Here is a 19,845-nt window from a genome sequence, read left to right on the forward strand (position 1 = left end):
AGATGAGCTTGGAAAGCTGGTGCACATCGTGCCTTAGTATGAAAAGCATCTCTGGTATAGGAATCAGGTAAGTAACAACTTGTTGCATTTCTCTGTTGTGTTGGGTCACAAGAGATATGAGTGGGATTTTCTTTGTAAGACCCCTGGACGGGATGAAATTCTGCAAGCAAAATGTATGAGATGAAAGTGCTATAAATAATTAAGATATAATTATTGCATTTACTATATTCATCTTCCTACTACCTCATGCCTTTCACATCCTGGTGAGCTTATCTTTCAACAAGAAGGCCTTTGACATAAAGACAGCTTCCTTGAAGAAATTTATGCTTATCACAATAACAAAAAAAATTATGTTTAAAGAATCTGAGTAATGCTCTAATATTAAAAAAGTTAATGGTGGGTCTGATGAGTTATGAAAATACAGAGGTCAGTCAGCAGAAAAGATTAGTCAAAATAGCAAGTTCTTTCCTGTCTTGTGTTTCAACTTCTATGCTGAATGGTTGTGGCCTTTGCATATTCTGAAAACATACTGAAGTACACTTGAGAAGAATCTGTGAGCCTTAGGACCAAATCTGGAAAGAAATAACAACATATACATTTGGTGGAAGAAGGAGGGGAGGGTATCTGTAACAGCTTGGTTCCTCAGTTTTTAAAGATACTTTCACCATTATGGCTGGAGGGAAACAGCCCTGTATCTTTTGATGAGAGTTTGCCTCTGAAAACTCAACCTAGTCTTCTGGATGCCTGATGGCAGGGTGGCCCTGGGAAACATCCTGTAAACACCTAGGTTATGATAGACTTTCCCAATAGAATGAATATCCATTCCAAGTGTACCAATTGGGAGACAAAAAAGTGAACGTCCACATCACGTGTGTGGTACAGGTAAGACAGTGCCATTGCCAAAACTTCAAGAATCAGGGAAGAACTTATCACCCCAAATGACAGACAGTAATACAACCTTACTTTTCAGCACAATTATGTAAAACGGATGATTCTAAGCCCCTGATCTACTCTGGATAATCACAGAGCAGCTGTAGCTAAACGAGGTGTCTCATTAGAGAAACTTGTTTAAAAAAACTTATACTAATTACTTGTAAGATACATCCCAGAACCCAAGATCTGTGTTTTAACGCTTGCAAACAAGCAAACTGGGATCTGATTACATTCAGTATCAAAGGAGTGACCTATTCAAACTACATTGCTCTGATTAAAAAACAGATAAGCTCCAAATAGATGGTTTCTAATGAAGAGTTCAGCACTGAAAAATCTATTTCTGATTCTCCTTGATTAGAAATAGAGTTCTTCACCTTTGTGGCACACTGAAAAGTTCATGTACAATAAAAATCTATAGCAAATCTTACAGACTGTTTTACAAGTACCCTGAAAGCCACTGTACACTCAAAAGAAGTCCAAGTCCTTTCCTTTGGGATTAGCACATTATCAGGAAATGAGAAAAGCACTAAAAGAGTATGAAAGTCCTTGCACACCAAATTTTACATCTTTTAAAATAAAAGCTTTTAGCACAGACCAGAAGTAGACTTTCAAAGTTGTTGGACATCTCAGTACTGAATGTGTTAAACATCACAACAATTTAAACAGTACTAGAAATATAACAATTGCAAGCAAAAAAGGTACATATTTAGATCCTTTTGATATATACTTTTTATTAAATTTTGGTCAGCACTCTGACATGACTCTGATCAGACTTCTGTCACACAGAAAGGTGACAAATTATTTAGATTGTGCCTTTTAGTATCTATGAAAGGATCTCTCGTGTTTACCCATTCTTCTATGATTTAACATAGTCTGACATTTTTCAGCACAAGGCTCTGTAGTACTTTAAAGTTGTCATTTACAACCTGTATGAAAACTTAACATACAGCAAACAAAAACAAAGTAAAATTGAGGATATAAAAAATCCTAACAGTTTCCTACCACATCCTTTCCTACCACGGAAATTCAGTTTCCTGAAATGTGATTTTTATTATCTGAGTAAATTTTAGTTCATTTGCACAAAATATCTTGAAACAAACAAACCCCCATCTATTTGAAAAAATTAGCACTGTGATAGTCACATATTAGTTTAGCAAGAAAAAGCCTAATCAATAAGAAGGATGAGGGATCACAAGTCTCTTCTAAACTATATTACAAATCAGTGATGGAAGCAACTATAAAATCAGTACAATACCAAGAGTGAGGGTTAATTCAAGTTTCTAAAGAGCTTTGCAGTCTAAGTATAGCTTATGTTAGTAAAGCAAAAAATAAACTCTACAAAGCATAATATACTTATGGTTACAATCAGAATTATAGCCATGCTAGCTGATGGAATGTTAACAGATGAGCCATAAACACATATACACAGAACTCCACCCATAGTAAATCCACCCTAATTACTGGGTTATGAACAAGAAAATTCAGATTAAAATTTTCGTAATATTGTGGTAATATTTCTAATAACTACTACAGAAACAGCATACAGAGAAACAGGAATGATATTTACATAAAAGCTAAAAAAACCATTTACATATTGAATCATCTGTATTAAACCAGAAGATAGCTAAATGAGATAGCTACAGAGCTGTATACAAAAAAAGAAACAAAGGATACTCAGTGTATACTTTTCTTTTCATTTTGACTGTGGAAAGACAAAGGCAAAAGGACATAAACAAATGCAATTTTCAGTTACTCAGCCAAATGGGAGTACAGCAAAAAGAAAACGTTTTGTTTAGTCAGGTTTTGAGTTTTGCTTATATGAACTTCAGACTCTTCAGATCTGTTTTATACTTCCAACATTCCAAAGTTCAATAAGGATTGCACCAAAAGGTCATACCACAGAAACACAGCAAAATGCATCTGCTTCTACAGTTACTATTGGATGCTTGGTTATGTTGGGTCATGCAGAGCTGGTTCTAGAAAACATGGTCATACTGGTACCTGGTGGGGACCAGAAAGTGGCACAGCCACAGCTGTGTTGCACTTCACCTGAGACAAGAATGCTGCAGGACCAAACTCATCCTTGCAGAAAGAGCTGCAACATCTCCCCATCAGTCTAAAATACTTCACAATCTGTTCTAGGTAATATGTAGCAACACAGCTGACTACACAGTGGTGTGTACTGGGAAAAGAGTCCTAGCTCAAGTATACGTAATCCTTCAAAAACAACCCATTTTAGTTTTAGACTTGAGGTTTAGACCTGGTTTTGGTACAAGCCAGTGAGAGATTTCTATGTAATGATAGCAGATTTTTACTTCAGAGTTTCTATGGCCACAAACAGCAAATCTTTAAATGGCATGATCACCATCACCACCATCTTTACCACTGGGAAGGAGACAATTCATCGAGTTTCCCTCACTTTCTCTAAACAGTAAGGAGATGGTAAAGAAACCGAGTGCTGCTTAGGTGGAGTTCTCCCAGGCAAATGCTGGGAACAGTCCCTCTCAGCCTTTAAAGGACTACAGACAGAAATTAAGAAATCCAAGCTCTGCTTAGCTACTTGTAAATGTAACTATTTGATGAAAAGGGCCAAAGATTATGAAATGAAGAAAAGGTTTTTTAAAAGTAAAATATATGACCAAGTATCCATAAGCTAGCATGACTTCCATCAAGAACACAAAATGATCAGCTGGAAAAAGACAAAAATTTCTTCATATACTGGAAGAATTTCCCATACAAGCCAGAAGAAAGATAAAGCTTGCAGTTTTGATTTTTGGTTGTTTTGTTTCTTTTTTTTTTCTCTCTCTGTGCTTGTTTATTTGATGAAGGTAATGCTATTTTAAGGATATTCAACTTTTCATTAGATGTAGCAGACACTGAATTCTGCTGGGAAGATGTGAGCTCTGGTTAATTCCTTTTGCTAACCTGTTGTCTCACTGAGCCAAAGTGATTTGTAGCAAAATCAATAGAAAAAGACAAACATGTAGAGCTCCCAGATCTTCATGATCACTTCATGATCATAAAACTACCAAAATTCAGAGGCAAATAATTTCAGTCTATAACTGGCATGGAAGTCAACCCTTTAAAGAAAAGTTTCTGTCAGGTGAAAACTAATCATGTCATCATACAAGCTTTAAAGTCATCCAATTTCATCAGACACCTTTGATCTATTTTAGTGTTCTGTTACTAATCTACTGCTGATGAAGAAATATGTAAAACACAGAAAATAAAATGAACAACAGAATGTTCTCCTACCTAGACTCAGACACATTACAGACTACAGCAGGTCATTGGAAAAGTAAGTCAGTTTTCAGTCCTATAAAACACAAAATCATTAATTCTAAGAGAAAAAAAAACAAACTACTGCTTTCTGCTTACCTGATAGGGAACAATACTTCCATGAGCAGTACCCCAGCGTTTTGGTTCAATTTTGCAATTAAGGTAATTAGCTGCCACATGAGTGAGACATGCAACCTGGAAATTAAGAAGAAGTAAACTGTTCAGGGAAGCTGAAACCTCATTGAGAAGTTCTTTGAGATTTCTGTATGCTTATTTGTTCCTCATTACATGTTAAAATATTTATGTGACAAAAGTATCCTTTCTGTATTACATATTAAGTACACTTTTAAAATATTAATAAATTGAGACTTCATATCTATCATGGAAGTGCTTATTTAAGCACAACTCAATCAACTAAAAAAATAATACGTCATATACCACTAGCAATAATAGACAAATCAGCACGTTAAACTATTCTAAAAGATACAACAGTATTACCTTAGATATCTTGCAGAACGGTCAACTGCAGCAAAGAAAAAAAAAATCAGTGTCTTGTCCAAAGTCTAGTGGGAAGTATGATGGATCTGTGGGATAGAAGTCACTATTTCCTGTACACCTCAATCCCATGCTTAACTCACAATAGCTTTTTCTCAGCTACAAGATTCTCTCTCTGTTTTCTCCTATGCTTCTCATTTTACATGTCCAAACTACAGAAAGTAATTCTAAATTCTTCAGCTCCCCACATGCTCTGTAATATTAATTAAGTGGTAAGCCTTGATAAATCATCTGCCATTAGAAGATAAGAAGAGATTTACCAAGTTATTAGTCAGACAGACAAAACTGGAAAAAGATTAATTTTGTAGAAAATATGGCATGCTAATTTAGTAACCACAATTTGGAGGGCTAGGTATATATTTAATAAGCATGAAGATATCTTAGGAGAAAAGAAGTGAACATTTATGATGCAGTAATGCATCAAATTAAATGCATTTCAGTTCTGAGGAGACAGGTCTGGGAGTCCTGATAGACACTAAATTATCCATGAGCCAGCAGTGTGCCCTTGTTGCCAAGGCCAATGGAATCCTGGGTTGCATAAAGAGTAGGTTGTGGCCAGTAGGCTGAGGGAGGTCATTCTCCCCCTCTGCTCTGCCCTGGTGGGGCCACAGCTGGAATGCTGCACCCAGTGCTGGGCTCCCCAGCTGAAGAGAGACAGAGAAGGGCAGGAGAGAGTCCAGAGGAGGGCAATGAAGATGACTAGGGGCTTGGAGCATCTCTCTTTTGAGGAAAGGCTGAGAGAGCTGGGACTCTTTAGCCTGGAGAAGAGGAGGCTGAGGGGAGACCTTATCAATGTCTACAAGTGTCTATGATGTGGGTGCAAAGCAAATGGAGCCAGAATCTCCTCAGTATTTCCCTGTATTAGGAAAGAGGGCAGCGGGCACAAACTGGAACATTGGACGCTCCATTTAAACATAAGTAACACTTCTTTATTTGTGAGGGTGACAAGGCACTGGCACAGGCTGCCCAAGGAGGTTGTGGAGTCCCCTTCTCTGGAGATGTTCAAAAGCCACCTGGATGCAGTGGTGTGTAATGTGCTCTGGGTGATCCTGCTTTAGTGGGAGAGTTGGACTAGATGATCTCTAGAAGTCCCTTCCAAATCTCATAATTCTCTGGCTCTGTGATTCTCTAAATCAGTGTTCCTTTCTAACCCATTGCAGATTATTTATTATTTCTTCAACAGAATAGAGTGTGTGAATGTATCTGAAGTCAAGTAATACAGCCAAGCATTATAGTTAGCAGGCAAGGTTATCACTAATTCACCAAAAACAAATACAGTTGTTTTACACTGTTCACTAATTGTGCCAGTAGGTGAAACTGCTTGCCTACATATCAGAATTTCTAGAAAAAGAAGGCCATTTCATTTTCTTCTCCATTCTCCATATATTCTTAAAAGCCAATGTGTCACTCTCACATGTAAAGCTAATATTTAACCAAAAACCGTGGATAGATTGATTTAGTCCAGAAAAAAACCTAGAAAAAATATAGAGTAAATAACTGCTGCCAAAAGCTATATCCACGTATACTAACTATATATACAATGCCTTTTTCCTGCATACTATTGGAAAACACTTTGTAGTTGGATTTCAGCTGCAGTGATGGTGTCACTTCATTCAGCTAAAATGCTGAACAGTGTCTATTCTGTCCTTCAATCCCCACAAAAATCTCAGCAATTAAGGAAATGGATTTGGGAATGTATAAAAAGGACACTTTCTTCTGGCTTGCAACTTTCCTCATCAACATAGAAAAAACACATGGTTATTACAGAGATAACTTAATGAGACACAAAAAGTATGCTATTTACTAATAATACATATCCTATCTACATCACTCCTATTATTTTTAAATTTGGCTGTCACAATTCACAGTGATATTCTTTCTTCTACAGCAAATGGCTATGCAGTGATGACGAAACAGTAAATGTTAGATATTCTGCTGTATTAGGCTGTAAGACTACACAACTACAGTATTTCACACATTTTTCAGACAGGTGAGATGCATCCAGTGAAATGGGATTTTGCCTGTAAAGACTCATGAATGGCTTCTTCGACATGCATTTAACTTTTCACACTTCTGGAAGGAAACACTCTACCAAACTTAACTCTGGAAGGACATAGTGAAACAGAAATCCTAAATACTGATAATTAATATAACTGAGGCAAGATTTCGTTCTATTTATTTAATACTCTAGGTACTGGAATTGTACCACCAAGGCTCCTGCTCAAAAACATTTTTCAGTAGCAATAGACAACAAATACCTGGGAACTCAGAAGCTTAGTAAAGACAGCAATTTAGGAACTAAAAGTTGTTTAGAATATATCAAGGCCTCAGTTAAACATGATAGTTAGATTGAAGAATAATTACATTTTAGTCAATGTAATACTAATCACTTCCTTGAATGCATATGCCTATGCATCCTGCTGAAACTGGTTTACATATTACTGTTGTTATTGCAATCAATCATGAAGGAAAAAGGCTTTTGATTTCCTTTTACTTCCCTCTCTGAACTGAGTACTTGGTTTATAGCCAAATCAGCTAGTGAAAAAATAATTAGTAGAATCATGATCATCATACAAATAAACTTACATTGACTACATCAAATAATAATTTCAGTGCTTTATGTATAAACACAGTTGAGTGAACTGCACACCTTCTTGCCCTTTTGATAACTACCCTCTGATTACTTCAGCAGACCTGAAAGACAATTTTTTTTGTACCGTCCCATGAAATTGTTATAGACAGTTCCAGGACTACCATGTTTTTCCATTTCCTCTCTTCCTGGCTCAGTTCATTCTCCCTGGTGTCTCCAAAGAACTATTCTCACTAAAGAGGCACTACCCAAAAAAAGCTTTCAGTGCTATACATTTTATATCCTTAATAAAGAACACAAGGCATTAATCTACCTGTATCTTACAGCTGTTAAACTGCTGAACTGTACTCATTAAAAATAAAAAAAAATTAAAATATGCCAACTGAACATTGTTACAGATATTATATCCCCTGGAAGAAATACTGTTAACAAAACAGGTCTGTTCCTCCAAATAACCCCTGTAATTCAAGACTTAGTTAGGACCTCACTGCTAGAGACACTTCTTGCAGTAGGGATACGTATAGTACAAGCAATCTGTCAAAATGAAGCTTTGGTACATCTGTATTATATATTCAGATAATTATTTAAATTTATATTTAAACCTACTTTCCTGAAACCTTATAGACCCATTTCTTTTCTCCTTTAATTAAGGGCTAATCCTTAACAGTAACCTTTGGACTTGTAACATTAAAGCAGCTGTAACACAATGATATGGATTTCTCTATTCATTTGCTTGCAGCGACAGATCTATGCACTGTAAATATGTATTATCAAATGCCTACAGATGAGTGTTTCTTTATTTCACATCAATAAAGGTAACTCACACTTCAACATTCCTTTCTGATAGTACTGTTGATGGCCAAATCACATATTTGCATTACACACTTACTTAAACCAGAATAAAAAGAGAGCTGCATTAAGATCTGAAAAGTTATGCTAAGCTTATTATGGAATCAGACAGATGGGAAACAAGATATTAAAAGCCACAAGATGAGCAGAAAAGAAAAGAGACAGAATTTCAAAAGATTTTTTTCAAGATAGCACATCAAACATAATTTATTACAATGAGTTCACTGAATCAATCAGTCATTGAGATGCAAGCTCAAGAAGTGTATATGAGTAACAAAAGAAGACAGGTAACTGGAAAGAGGAGAAAACACTGTAATTATATTCTTTACTTTCTTCTCCTTCCAATTTTGTATCCACTTTCCTGCCATGTATCTTAACAAGGCTTTGACTCATAGCCAAATTTATTTCTCATTCTTTGTTTAGTATTTTTTACTTTTTCCTAAATTAGGCATGTAGATGGTCTTTTAGAAACTTGGAGACAAATACATTTTACTGCAGCACAGATAACTTACTTTACTCTATACCGTTAGTAATCCAAATACTAATTTATAAAAATTCCAGTGCCTTCGGTTGTGCAAAGGCAAATAATCTCCTGTTTACACTTTCTCCATTCTTCTGGTGACATGGAAAAAAAGATCCTTACATGAGAAAAATTCACAGTCCTCAGCTGGTGTACACTTAACAAATTTTTCCTGAACTAAATCACTGATTCTTTACCTGTATTTACCTCATGACTAATTTTTTCCCTTTTCTATGTTTCAATGAATAGTTTGACTCTATTAAATCAACATTCAATAATTTTGCTTTTGTAACTACATCCCATTGCTCTTTTTATTTGTATATTTGTATTGAATCTGCTTCCATGGGCATATGCAGTCAAGGGGGTGACCCTTGACTCTTACTTCTTGAGGGGTTTTTTTTTAAAAAAATATCTCACTTCATTTAGAAAAAAACCCCACTCTTCCATCTGAAGTCTAATTATGCATAGCCATAACCTACAAAGTAAAAATAAGTTCTTACTACTTCGCAGTCACCTCACTGCTGCCACAGTAAGTGCACAATGTTTTATGTTACATCCTAAGCACCGACCCAACTGCTTCAGGATGTAGCATTGTACCACAATGGTAGGTGATGCTCTACCAGCTTTTAGGGAGGGAACTGCATCTGAAGCCCCTTTGAGAATGAATGAGGAACATAAAGCACAGACTTGCACAGAAACAAGAAACCTGCCACAATTCAAGGCACCCCATTCCATAGGGGCCCAGCAGGAAGCCACAGCCTTTTCAGGAGCTGCCGAAGAACATCACCTTATGTCTGGACACATAGGGTCCTCCCATCTAGCCAGCAGCTGGAAGATCTACTGAAGCTAAAAATCATCTCAAGAGTGCTGTACACCCAATAGGCCAGGCAGCCATCCCCACCAGCAAGTACACAGAAAAGCCACTGCTCACAAAGGAGCAAGATGTTATAAATTCATCAGTGGTATTCCTGTACCTGTGCAAGGCAGCAGGTCTGACCTTCTCCTGAATTCACAACTGTTGTCCCTCTCCACATATTTTTTTTCCCTCCGTTTTAAGAGCCAGCAGTGCAGCTGTTCACAAGCAATGCTTTGCAGACCAGCAAATTGCATTAATGACTTTGAAGAAACCTACAAAAACTAACTGAAAAAGCAAGACTGCTATCACGTAGACCAAGGCTTACTATTAAAGAGTCTACACCCTGTTCAGAAATTGTCTGTGGTCACTTTGTGAACACTGTGCTCTGGGGGAAAAATGTTTTCTTCCCAGTGACACAGATTTCTTTTAATGAGAACCTCCAGGAAGTTATCATGAATCCACTCGTCACAGAAGAAAACTTCCAGCACTGAAGCATCAGCAAATGGTGTAATCCCAGTCGCAAATACAATCTTGTAAAGATAAAATCAAACCCTTAATGACAATGACAAACAACTGCAGTTTAGAACAAGCCTCATATTAGGTCCTGTTCTAGGGCCTTCCAAGCAGACACTTGAGCAGGTATCCAAGTCTGTACCAGGAATCTCATGCAGCTTGTGGAACTTCCTGAGTAAAGCCACCCACTTGATCAAACAGCACAGACCATAACACACGGTGACAGAAATTATGTGCTAGAAGGTGCTTAATGAAGTAGAAAAAAATACAGAATGCATGCACTGAAAAAACCCCAAAGTTATGTACTTAAAAACCCTATCTTAAACATGGAATATAAGGGGAAGAAAGCTATGGAGAGCAAAGCAGATTTTAAAGCATGCAATTGTGTAGATAATTTTTGACTCTGAAAATGATGGCTGAAAACAACCTTTGGTTTACAAAAAAAAACTAGACAAGATAGAGAATTTAAGGCATCTTCAAAAACACGAGGCATTTGTATAGCAGAGAACTGTTGAGTTCAGTGAAATGCAGCAACAAAATGAACAGATCTAAAACTTTTTTTAATGAGCTATTTAGAGATTATAAAAGACTAGGATGAATGTTTCTGTGCTTCCCATAGCATAGAGATAATTTCTTAATTGTCATCTCCTGATTTAGATTTGATTAGTATTAACATTAGCAAAGACTAATGCAACTAACAGACGTAGCACTTGAAATTTTAAAAATATATATTATTCAGTACACAGTTGCAAGAGAAAGTAAATATTAAATGGACTTTATCTGTCCTTAGTCTCCACCTAGCAAAAACAAAAAAACAAAAAAGGGAAAAAAAAAAAAAACCTACACACACTCAGATGATTTGTGGGAGAGGAATCAGAATAAAAATCCTGACCATGAAATCTATAAGCATTAGCACGAAAGAACAAAAAAAAAAAAAAAAAAAAAAAGATTTCTTTAAAATGAGCTCCAGTTGAAGAAAGCAACATTTTAAAATAAAAAATAGGAACAGCTCTAAGAAATCCATCACTTCAAAAAATCTATTAGAGAATATTCAAGTTAAAAACAAACAAACAAACAAAAAAGCTTAATCATATGATCCTATACTATTTTTCTATCAAACTTCAGATTCATATAATTAGCAGGTATTTACTAAATATTTCCTTTTAATTTCATCAGGAATACACAACCCAAACACTCCATCAAATCTCTTAGAATCCCTAGCAGCCTTACACATCATGTCATACATATTGCAGCTTCTGCCACCCTGAGTTCCTTTGAAAAGACTCTTCCCCTGAAACTGGAGTGATTCATCTGCCAGACGGCAAGTTTCCACTCCAAAGAAAGAAGGCACTGAGTTTCTCAGAAGAAAAAAAAAAAACAAAGTCCATCAACGTATTTTCCTATAACTCGTTCCTGGAAACAGACGAATCATTTTAATAGTAACTCTGAAAACAGATTACTTGTTGGCAATTCTATGACATGGAAAATTCAGCCAAAACAGTTAAAACTTTGGCAAAGTTAAAAAAACTAAAATCAGGCTCTGATAACAGACGGATCAGACAACCCTAACTATAAATGACACTTATGCAACAAATTCCTCAAGTCTCACTCTTCACTGAAGAGTGAATATATAACCACTTAAAAATTAAATTAATTATGCTGTGTTTTCACACAGTTTTACTAAGTCCAGGCAAAATTCAACATACAAAAACTTTCTTCAGCTACATTTTATACAGGTTATTTTTTTATACTATAAAACATTCTCTTATATTATTCCTCAATTATAGCCTTTCCCAAAACCTATGGATTTCATATTAATTACAACTTGCTTGGTTTTTAATTCAATGTAATGATGTCTGGTTGTAACTCATTAATTTTTCAAAAATAGCTTCATAGAATGGTTTGGGTTGGAATGAATCTTAAAGATCATCTATTTCCAACACCTCTGCCATGAGCAGGGACACCTCCCATTAGACCAGGTTGCTCAGAATCCCATCCCATCTCTTCCTGAACACTTCCAGGGAGGGGGCATTTACAACCTCTCCAGGCAACCTGTTTCAGTGTCTCTCCACCCTCACACTAAAGAACTTCTTCAAAAGTTCTACTCTAAGTCTGCTCTTTCAGTTTAAAACCATTACCCCATGTCCTGTTGACACAGACTCTACTAAAATGTCCTCAGCTTTCCTGCAGGCTCCCTTCAAGTACTGGAAAACTGCTATGAGGTCTCCCTGGAGTCTTCTCTTCTCCATGATGAACAACCCCAACTTTCTCAGCTTTCTTCAAAGGAGAGATGCTCCAGCCCTCTGATCCTCTTCAGTGACCTCCTCTGGACTCGCTCCAAGATCTCCATGTCCTTATTTTTGGGGGGGCTACAGAACTGGACACAGTACTCCAGGTCAGTTCTCACGATAGCAGAGCAGAGGAGGAGCATCACCTCCCCTGACCTGCTGACCACGTCTCTTGGGCTGCAAGTGCATATTGCTGGCTCACGTTGTGCATTTCATTAACCAACACCCCCAAGTCTTTTTCCCAAGGGCTGTTCTCAATCCATTCTCTGCCCAGCCTGTATTTGTGCTTGGGATTGGCCTAACCCATGTGGAGGACCTTGCATTTGGCCTTGTTGAACTTCATGCAGTTTTTACAGGCTCACCTCTCAAGCCTGTCAAGGTCCCTCTGGTTGTCATCCCTTCCTTCTAGCACATTGACCACACCACACAGCTTGGTGTCACCACCTGACAAAGATGGTAAATGGTGCTGGTTCCAGTACCCATCCCTGTGGAATGCAACTTGTCACCAATCCCACTTGGGAATTGAACCACTGACCACCACTCTTTAAGCATGACCTTCCAGCCAAGGCCTTATCCCGAGTCATCCATCCTTCAGGTCTATGTCTCTTCAGTTTAGAGACAAGGATGTTGTGCAGTACAATATCAAATGCTTTGCACAAGTCCATGCAGATGATACTAGTTGCTCCTCTGTTATCCACCAACTCTGAAACCCCACTATAAAAGGCCAAGCAAATTTGTCAGGCAAACTTTGCCACTATGAGGAAGCCACACCAGCTCTCACCAGTTAACTCCTCATTATTCATGTGCCTCAGCATAGTTTCTAGGAGGGTTTGTTCCATAATCTTCCCATGCACAGAGGTGAGAATGACTGGCCTGTAATTCCTTGCATCATTCTTTTTTTCCCTTTTAAAAAAATGGGGGTTACATTTGCCCTCTTCCTGTCACTGGGAACTTCACCAGACTGCCATGACTTCTGAAATGGGATAATATACATCAAGTTCTTGTAGTGGCTTCTATTCAGGCGAAGAACTGCAAGCACACTTGCAAAATATGGAACAGTTTGAGTTTAAAAACAGTAGCTATATTTGACAACTGAGAATGAAAACAGAAAAACACGCAAATAAATTCCAGACAAGAACATTTTGCTCATATAAAAATTAATTCCCTTTGAGGACAGGCATCAGAATAACTATAGCAACTTTTCTTATTAATTGTAATAGGGTAGTATCCAGAGGCTCTAATAGGATGCTACGTACACTTTGTGAAGGATTCTATTGCTTTATTTAGTCAGTATTAAGGTTGTTTTCCCATGGAAAGCTGCCAACAACCAAAAGAATCTGTACTATTAATTAAATTATTCTCTGAAAAAGGAAGTTTTTCCTTAATTGGTCTACAAAATATTTAAATAGTACTGCAAAACCCTAAAATGTCATATTACCGAGTAAGCTTCAATGAAAATAACATCCCGTATTTTTTTATCAGAGAAATCTAGTGCTACAAATATTCATTCCAAACAAGGCAAAAAATTTTACAAATACCTGCACTTTCAGATAGCTTAATGGATACCTGACTTTGAAGTGGTAAACTGGAGTCTGAACAATTTTATTTATAGCTTTCAGTATAATATAATAACAAACGAATTATGACCTCTGGCCTAATAAGATGTTCCTAGTCTAAAGAATTTGCAATTTAATTGATGAGTCTGAAACAATAACGTGCTAAATAATACAAATAAGGAGAAACACACAATCACAGCAGCAAAATTCCAGCAAACAAACATGAAGTTATTAATTCCAACTTGTTCCATCCTTTTAGGTTTTTTTAAAATAAATTTTAGCCTACAGAGAAATTTCAAATAAGCTGAGATGATCGATAAAACCAAGTTAACACCTTAGCCAGCCTTCCACCAACACACTCAAAAATGCCATACTTGTGAAGGTTTACTCGGTCTCCAGAGGTTCAGTACCACATGGAAATCAGTTGTCTTGCAAGCTTAGAATTTTCTAAGATGCAGTACCTTCTCTTCTATCAAGTTACAGCCCTTTTCTTTGCTATTTACATAAATAAATACCACCTATCCAAATTTGAAAAATTTACAGAATTACTGTTGAGGGCTTCCAAGAGTTTAGAGGAAGGGGTGAAGGAGTGAGGTTTTGGGTACACTAAAAGTGCTCTGGGTTACAATAGTTGCTTAAATTATTCCCTTTTCTTTTGAACTACCCAGCTTACCCTTCTAATACTTAGAATGATCCCAAAATACAAACTGCTGATAATAAACTAAAACAAACATCTTGATTCCATTTCCAGAATTACACCCTTATTCAAATATGATCTAAATAATAAACTAATTAAAAGAAATTTCTTCCTTTTTCTTCAAACTCTCTCCCCTACCCATTCCAGGTAGCCTTTATTTTTCCCCTGTGTAGTAAAATGGGATATTTTTTCTCTCTCATTCCTAAATTTCTCTAACTGATGACAGAGGTAGCTTAACACAGGAAAATTAAGTATAACACATTCAAGCTTACTTTCATTAGCACAACAAAGACAAAATACACAGAAGTCACTGTCAGCAGTTAGAGAAGAAATTCCCTTGCAATCTGGTTATGTAGCATTTGCAGAGTAAGGAAAACCACTAAGATCCACTTAGAGTATTATCTACCAATGATCTTTTGTGTAACTAATCATTAGACTCACAACACACATTCCACAGAGGCCAATAGTACATGGAGTTACTGTCACGATAGTATGGCTTTCTGGTCTACTCAATAAAACTATGGCTACTTAAAACCCTGAGGGACAAGTTCTGTTCTGAGTTACACTGCTGTCCTCCATGGAAATTATCATAAATACTACCCAAAAAACAAGAAAAAAGTTTAATGTAGAGTATATCTTTAAAGAATTGTTCACATTCATTCCAATTTTATCTTTCCATATCAGAGCTATACAGTGAAAGAGAACATCTCCACACAGTGCACACACAATTTTTAGCATGACAGATCTTAAGAATACAATGCTTTGCAAAGATGATGCTTTATAAGCTTGTAAAAAAGAACCACTTATTCAAACCATACACAAAAAAATTATGTAACAGTCCTCCAAGTCAGCCTCTGAAATCACCATCAGCAATGACATCTAAAAAAGCAGATTTTTCTTTTGAAAATCTTTCTTCTTTCCTTTTAAGCCAACTTGCAACTCTCCATTGACAAACAGAGAGGCAACAAGATACAGTCAACACATCTGAACAGTATTTGATTTTGAAGACTGATATTACAGTTCCTACTAAGGAATCCTATAAAGCCAAAATTATCTTACAGGCAATATGTAATTGTTATGAATTTCACCTATACTCAGTACTTTGTAAAAGACATGTCATGAAAGCCTTGAATAGAGCACACTGAGGGCACCTTTAATAGCTAAGCTTTAAAATCAATTATCTTAAGAAAATGTAGAAATAAAAACTACGTTTCTAAACTTCTCCATTATCTCAGTAAACTCACTGCCAAACTAACTAACTGCCAAAGATGGAATAAAGAAAATATATAAATTTATATACATAAATTTATATACATGTATATAAATATTTATATATGTATGTGTTTATAACTTTATATAAATATTATAAATATTATAAATATAAATATGTATATAAATATTTTAATATATGTATATAAATTTATACCAATTTGCTAGGTTTTTCTAGGGTGACTTCAAAATTTTGAGAACATCAGAAGTTTGTTACAGCAAATACAAGCTAAAATCTAGTAATTAAAAGCAGCAAAGTGTCTGAAGAACAATTACATAATGCAAAAAACCTATTAACCGCATTTCCCCATTGGTGGAATCTGGGGAAAAAACACACTCTGACATTGCAGAAACTTCTTGAAGATTTTCAGTCCAAGTGAAGCCAACTTATTACAGTATTTGTTGGAGCCTGGTTGTAATTAAATAAAGGAAGGATATTAAACTTCCAAGAGGTTTTGGTTTTTTTTAAGCCACAACAGAGGAAAAGGCACAATTGCATAATTGGAACCAAATCCAAAACCCACTTCCTTCTTATTTACTAGCATCATCTAAAGGACCCTATTTAGATGCTGAAGGGTCTGGGGCTGACAACTGTAAATCATCTAAAAGTCAAAAATTTCAAAGGAATTGTATGACATGGGTTAAAAGTTTATAGATGAGAGATATAGAAAGTTAGTGCTCACTGTAAAACCACATCCTAGTGGTCACTGTATCTCTCTTGTCAACAAAATCCTAGAAATCTATTTTTGTTGGGAGGAAAGAAATCCTATTTGATAGTACTAAACTGCTGTAAAGCTATAGTGCAAAAGAAGTTTGATATACAAAATTCAATAAGAAGATGACATATTACAATATAAAAATAACATTTTTTAGAGAACAGGATTTTGTTTATCATTTGGCTCTACACAGATCAGTGAAATACTAAGAAAACTTGCCAGACAGTGGGACATTTCTTTAAAAAGCTTCAGCTCATTTCTGTTGCCAGATGAACTCAATTCCATGCTCTTTCTCATTAGCATACCCGTCCTGGGTATTAACATCGAAAGCATCCTCCAGCTTTCCTCACAAAAAAAAATTAAAAGTCCTCTTGGATTTCTATAAGGCATGCAGAAAAGTGACAGCCAGACATAGATGGACAAGTACATGCTAGGGTTTTTTGGCTATAAAATGAGTGAAGCAGTTTTCAGAGATTTCTAAATATTTAAGTGCTTTCATAAAGCACACTTAACCCCTCTAACCCTTGGGGTTATTTGGTTTTTTTTTCCTTTATGACAGTCATCAACACTTGCCACATATGTATAAGCCAGCTTTACAATTCTCAGTACAGATGAAGGAGTGGACAAAAGGTTCAAACATGCTATATTAGCTCAGTGCATGAAATACTGACAAAAGCCACAGTTTCATAGAGGTCCCTGCTATCGTGAGACTATTAATAGGAGGATGGCTTGTTAATGCTTTTGTTTCACACACGGAAAAAAATTCCTTTTTTCTCATTAAAAATTACTACGCTCCAGTGAAACTCACGCTGAAGGAAAAGTTATCATGATGCATCTGTTTGACCTCTAGATCCTACCATTAATCAACTGCAACAAGAACCTAACAAACCACACGTCTACAACTTCAGCTTGCTTATTGGTTTGGCAGCATTTGTGAGAGACTTCAAAAGGCCATTCTTTTTAAACATTCATCACATGAGGAAGAGCTGGCTTTAGATATTTAAGCTTCGTATGTAAAACCATAATCCCTTTGAAAGCATGGATCTTTCAAGTACCTGATCATATCACAGTAATTGTCTGACTTTCCTTTCAAAAAGGAACACATTGCCACTAGGAGTTCTGCAAAAGAACTCAGCTGTCAGTTACATTTTTCTTCATTAATTTTTAACAAGTTTTTTTATGGGATTGATCATCTGGGTTTATTTTTGGCAGCCCAGCAAGTTATCCATAAACATTTTTTCCTATTTAATAAATGTTCTCATTACAGTCTTGGGCCAACCAGTTAATTTGGACTGAAGTAACAGCATTATCTAAAACAAAATAGTTGTTTTCTGAATAACCCTATATATATATATGTATACATTCATACATATATACAGATATATTTAAAATACCTGTAACAATATATACATATATTACAACCATAGTCTATTACTATTAACTATTAACTGAAAATATTAACTATTTTCAGTTTAATTTGCCCAACATTAAAGTAAATTTTTCAATGAGAGTGTGCATGTATGGAATTGCTTGTTAATAGCTTATATATAGCTATGATTTTTTAACAAGCATGGAATGAGTTAATATTTTTTTTAAATCACTAATCTGCCCCTTCACTACTTAGAACTTTTTCAATGAAGCACACAGAATTTAAACACCACATGTCATGCTTTGTTCAGTAACATCTATCTAAGCCTTCGTTCCCTTTCTTGTGTTTGCCAGTGAGAGGCCAAAAGGGAAATGTTGTGGAACTTTAGATGGAAATTTTGCAATATGAGAACACATTTGTGTATAGCCAAATCTATCCTAACCAAGAAAAAAAAATCTAAAGACATACGAGGTGACCAAGATGAAATAAAGATGAAATACAATAAGAGAGTTACAGCAACACCTAACTTTGACTCTCCTGACTTTCAGCATCTGATAAACTATTAAATAATAGTCAATGTTAAAAAAAAACATGAAAAAACAAAGAAAAAAACCCAAAAACAAAACAACAAAAAAAAAACCAACAAACAAGAAAACCAGAATAACTCTGGAAATTAATAGAAATTACCAAAAGACCCTTTATCAGAATTTGAAATTAATAGGTAAAGAGAAGCTGCCATAATATAAACCACTATGTTATCTTAAAACAAAACTAAAAAACAAACAAAAAACCCCACCAAATATAAAAAACCCATATATATATATATATACAAATTATTTAATAGGAGTTAAACATACATTTAAAGCATTTTTCTAAACTGCTTATTACATTATAAATGTAGACACAACATTTAGAAATATACCGAAGCACGATGGAAAGTTCATGCCTTCCAAACATTTACAAAACAAATAAAAAATTCTTTCCTGATTTAAGTAAAGATTTTTCCTCCTTTCCAGATCTGATTTCAGCAGGTATTTAAACAAGAGCAGTAGTTAGTAAAACAAGAGTAACCTCAATCATTAGTCTCAGTCATCATTACCATACCCTGAGATAGAGGTCAGAAGGAACCTCTGAAGTCATCTTGCCCAATCTCCTGCTCACACCAGGGCCAACTTTTTTTGCACAATAGGTGCTCTATCACCCCTCAAATGTACTGGCAAGTATAATGTGAAGCAAAATACAATGTAGTATGTTTCATTCATACTGGATACTGTTTTGCATTTTAAAATGTAGATAAAAATTCCTGTGCAGCATATACCCAGTTGCTACCAGCAGCTATGTGACAGCAAGACAAGGTATCATCCAACCACACACTGCTCAGACCAACAGTACTTTTTGTTGGGAATTATAATTCATTGCACCAATGAGGCTTAATTGTTCAAAGACAATTTCAAGTTCTCATAATTCATGGTACATGGGATACCTTTCATGATCAAAATAGCCACTAATGACAGTATTGCCATTATAGTTGTTCTCATCGGCTGTAGTAATTTGCATTAATATACATCAAAATTGTATTCTCAGGCTCAAAAATCCACACAACTAAAAGCAATTTTATTTAAAGTACATACCTGAGATGACAAGAGATTGCAGTCAATGTGCAGTCCTTTCCCTGTCTTATACCTCTGAAGTAAACCAGCCATAATTGCTCCATATGTATACAACCCAGTAGCAAGATCTGTCATGGCTACTCCTGGTCTAACTGGCTCACCATCCTAAAGAAGAAAAAGAAAACATCCCCAAAAGAAAACAAGACAAAAAAAACCAAAACAAAAGAACAGAGGCAAAACATCAT

General features: G+C 35.8%; 1 protein-coding gene across 1 annotated transcript in view; it reads right to left on the minus strand.

Moving 5' to 3' along the window:
• SUGCT (succinyl-CoA:glutarate-CoA transferase) overlaps positions 1-19,845 on the minus strand; it is a 320,381-nt gene that overhangs the window by 254,741 nt on the left and 45,795 nt on the right. The window contains exons 8-9 of the mRNA XM_030445377.1: positions 19,622-19,765; positions 4,312-4,407 (exon numbers count right to left, since the gene is read on the minus strand). Of these exons, the coding sequence (XP_030301237.1) occupies positions 4,312-4,407; positions 19,622-19,765 (240 nt within the window). The remainder of the gene's footprint in view (positions 1-4,311; positions 4,408-19,621; positions 19,766-19,845) is intronic.

The sequence above is a fragment of the Calypte anna genome, chromosome 2 (assembly GCF_003957555.1).
Source record: "Calypte anna isolate BGI_N300 chromosome 2, bCalAnn1_v1.p, whole genome shotgun sequence".
Taxonomy (NCBI): domain Eukaryota; kingdom Metazoa; phylum Chordata; class Aves; order Apodiformes; family Trochilidae; genus Calypte; species Calypte anna.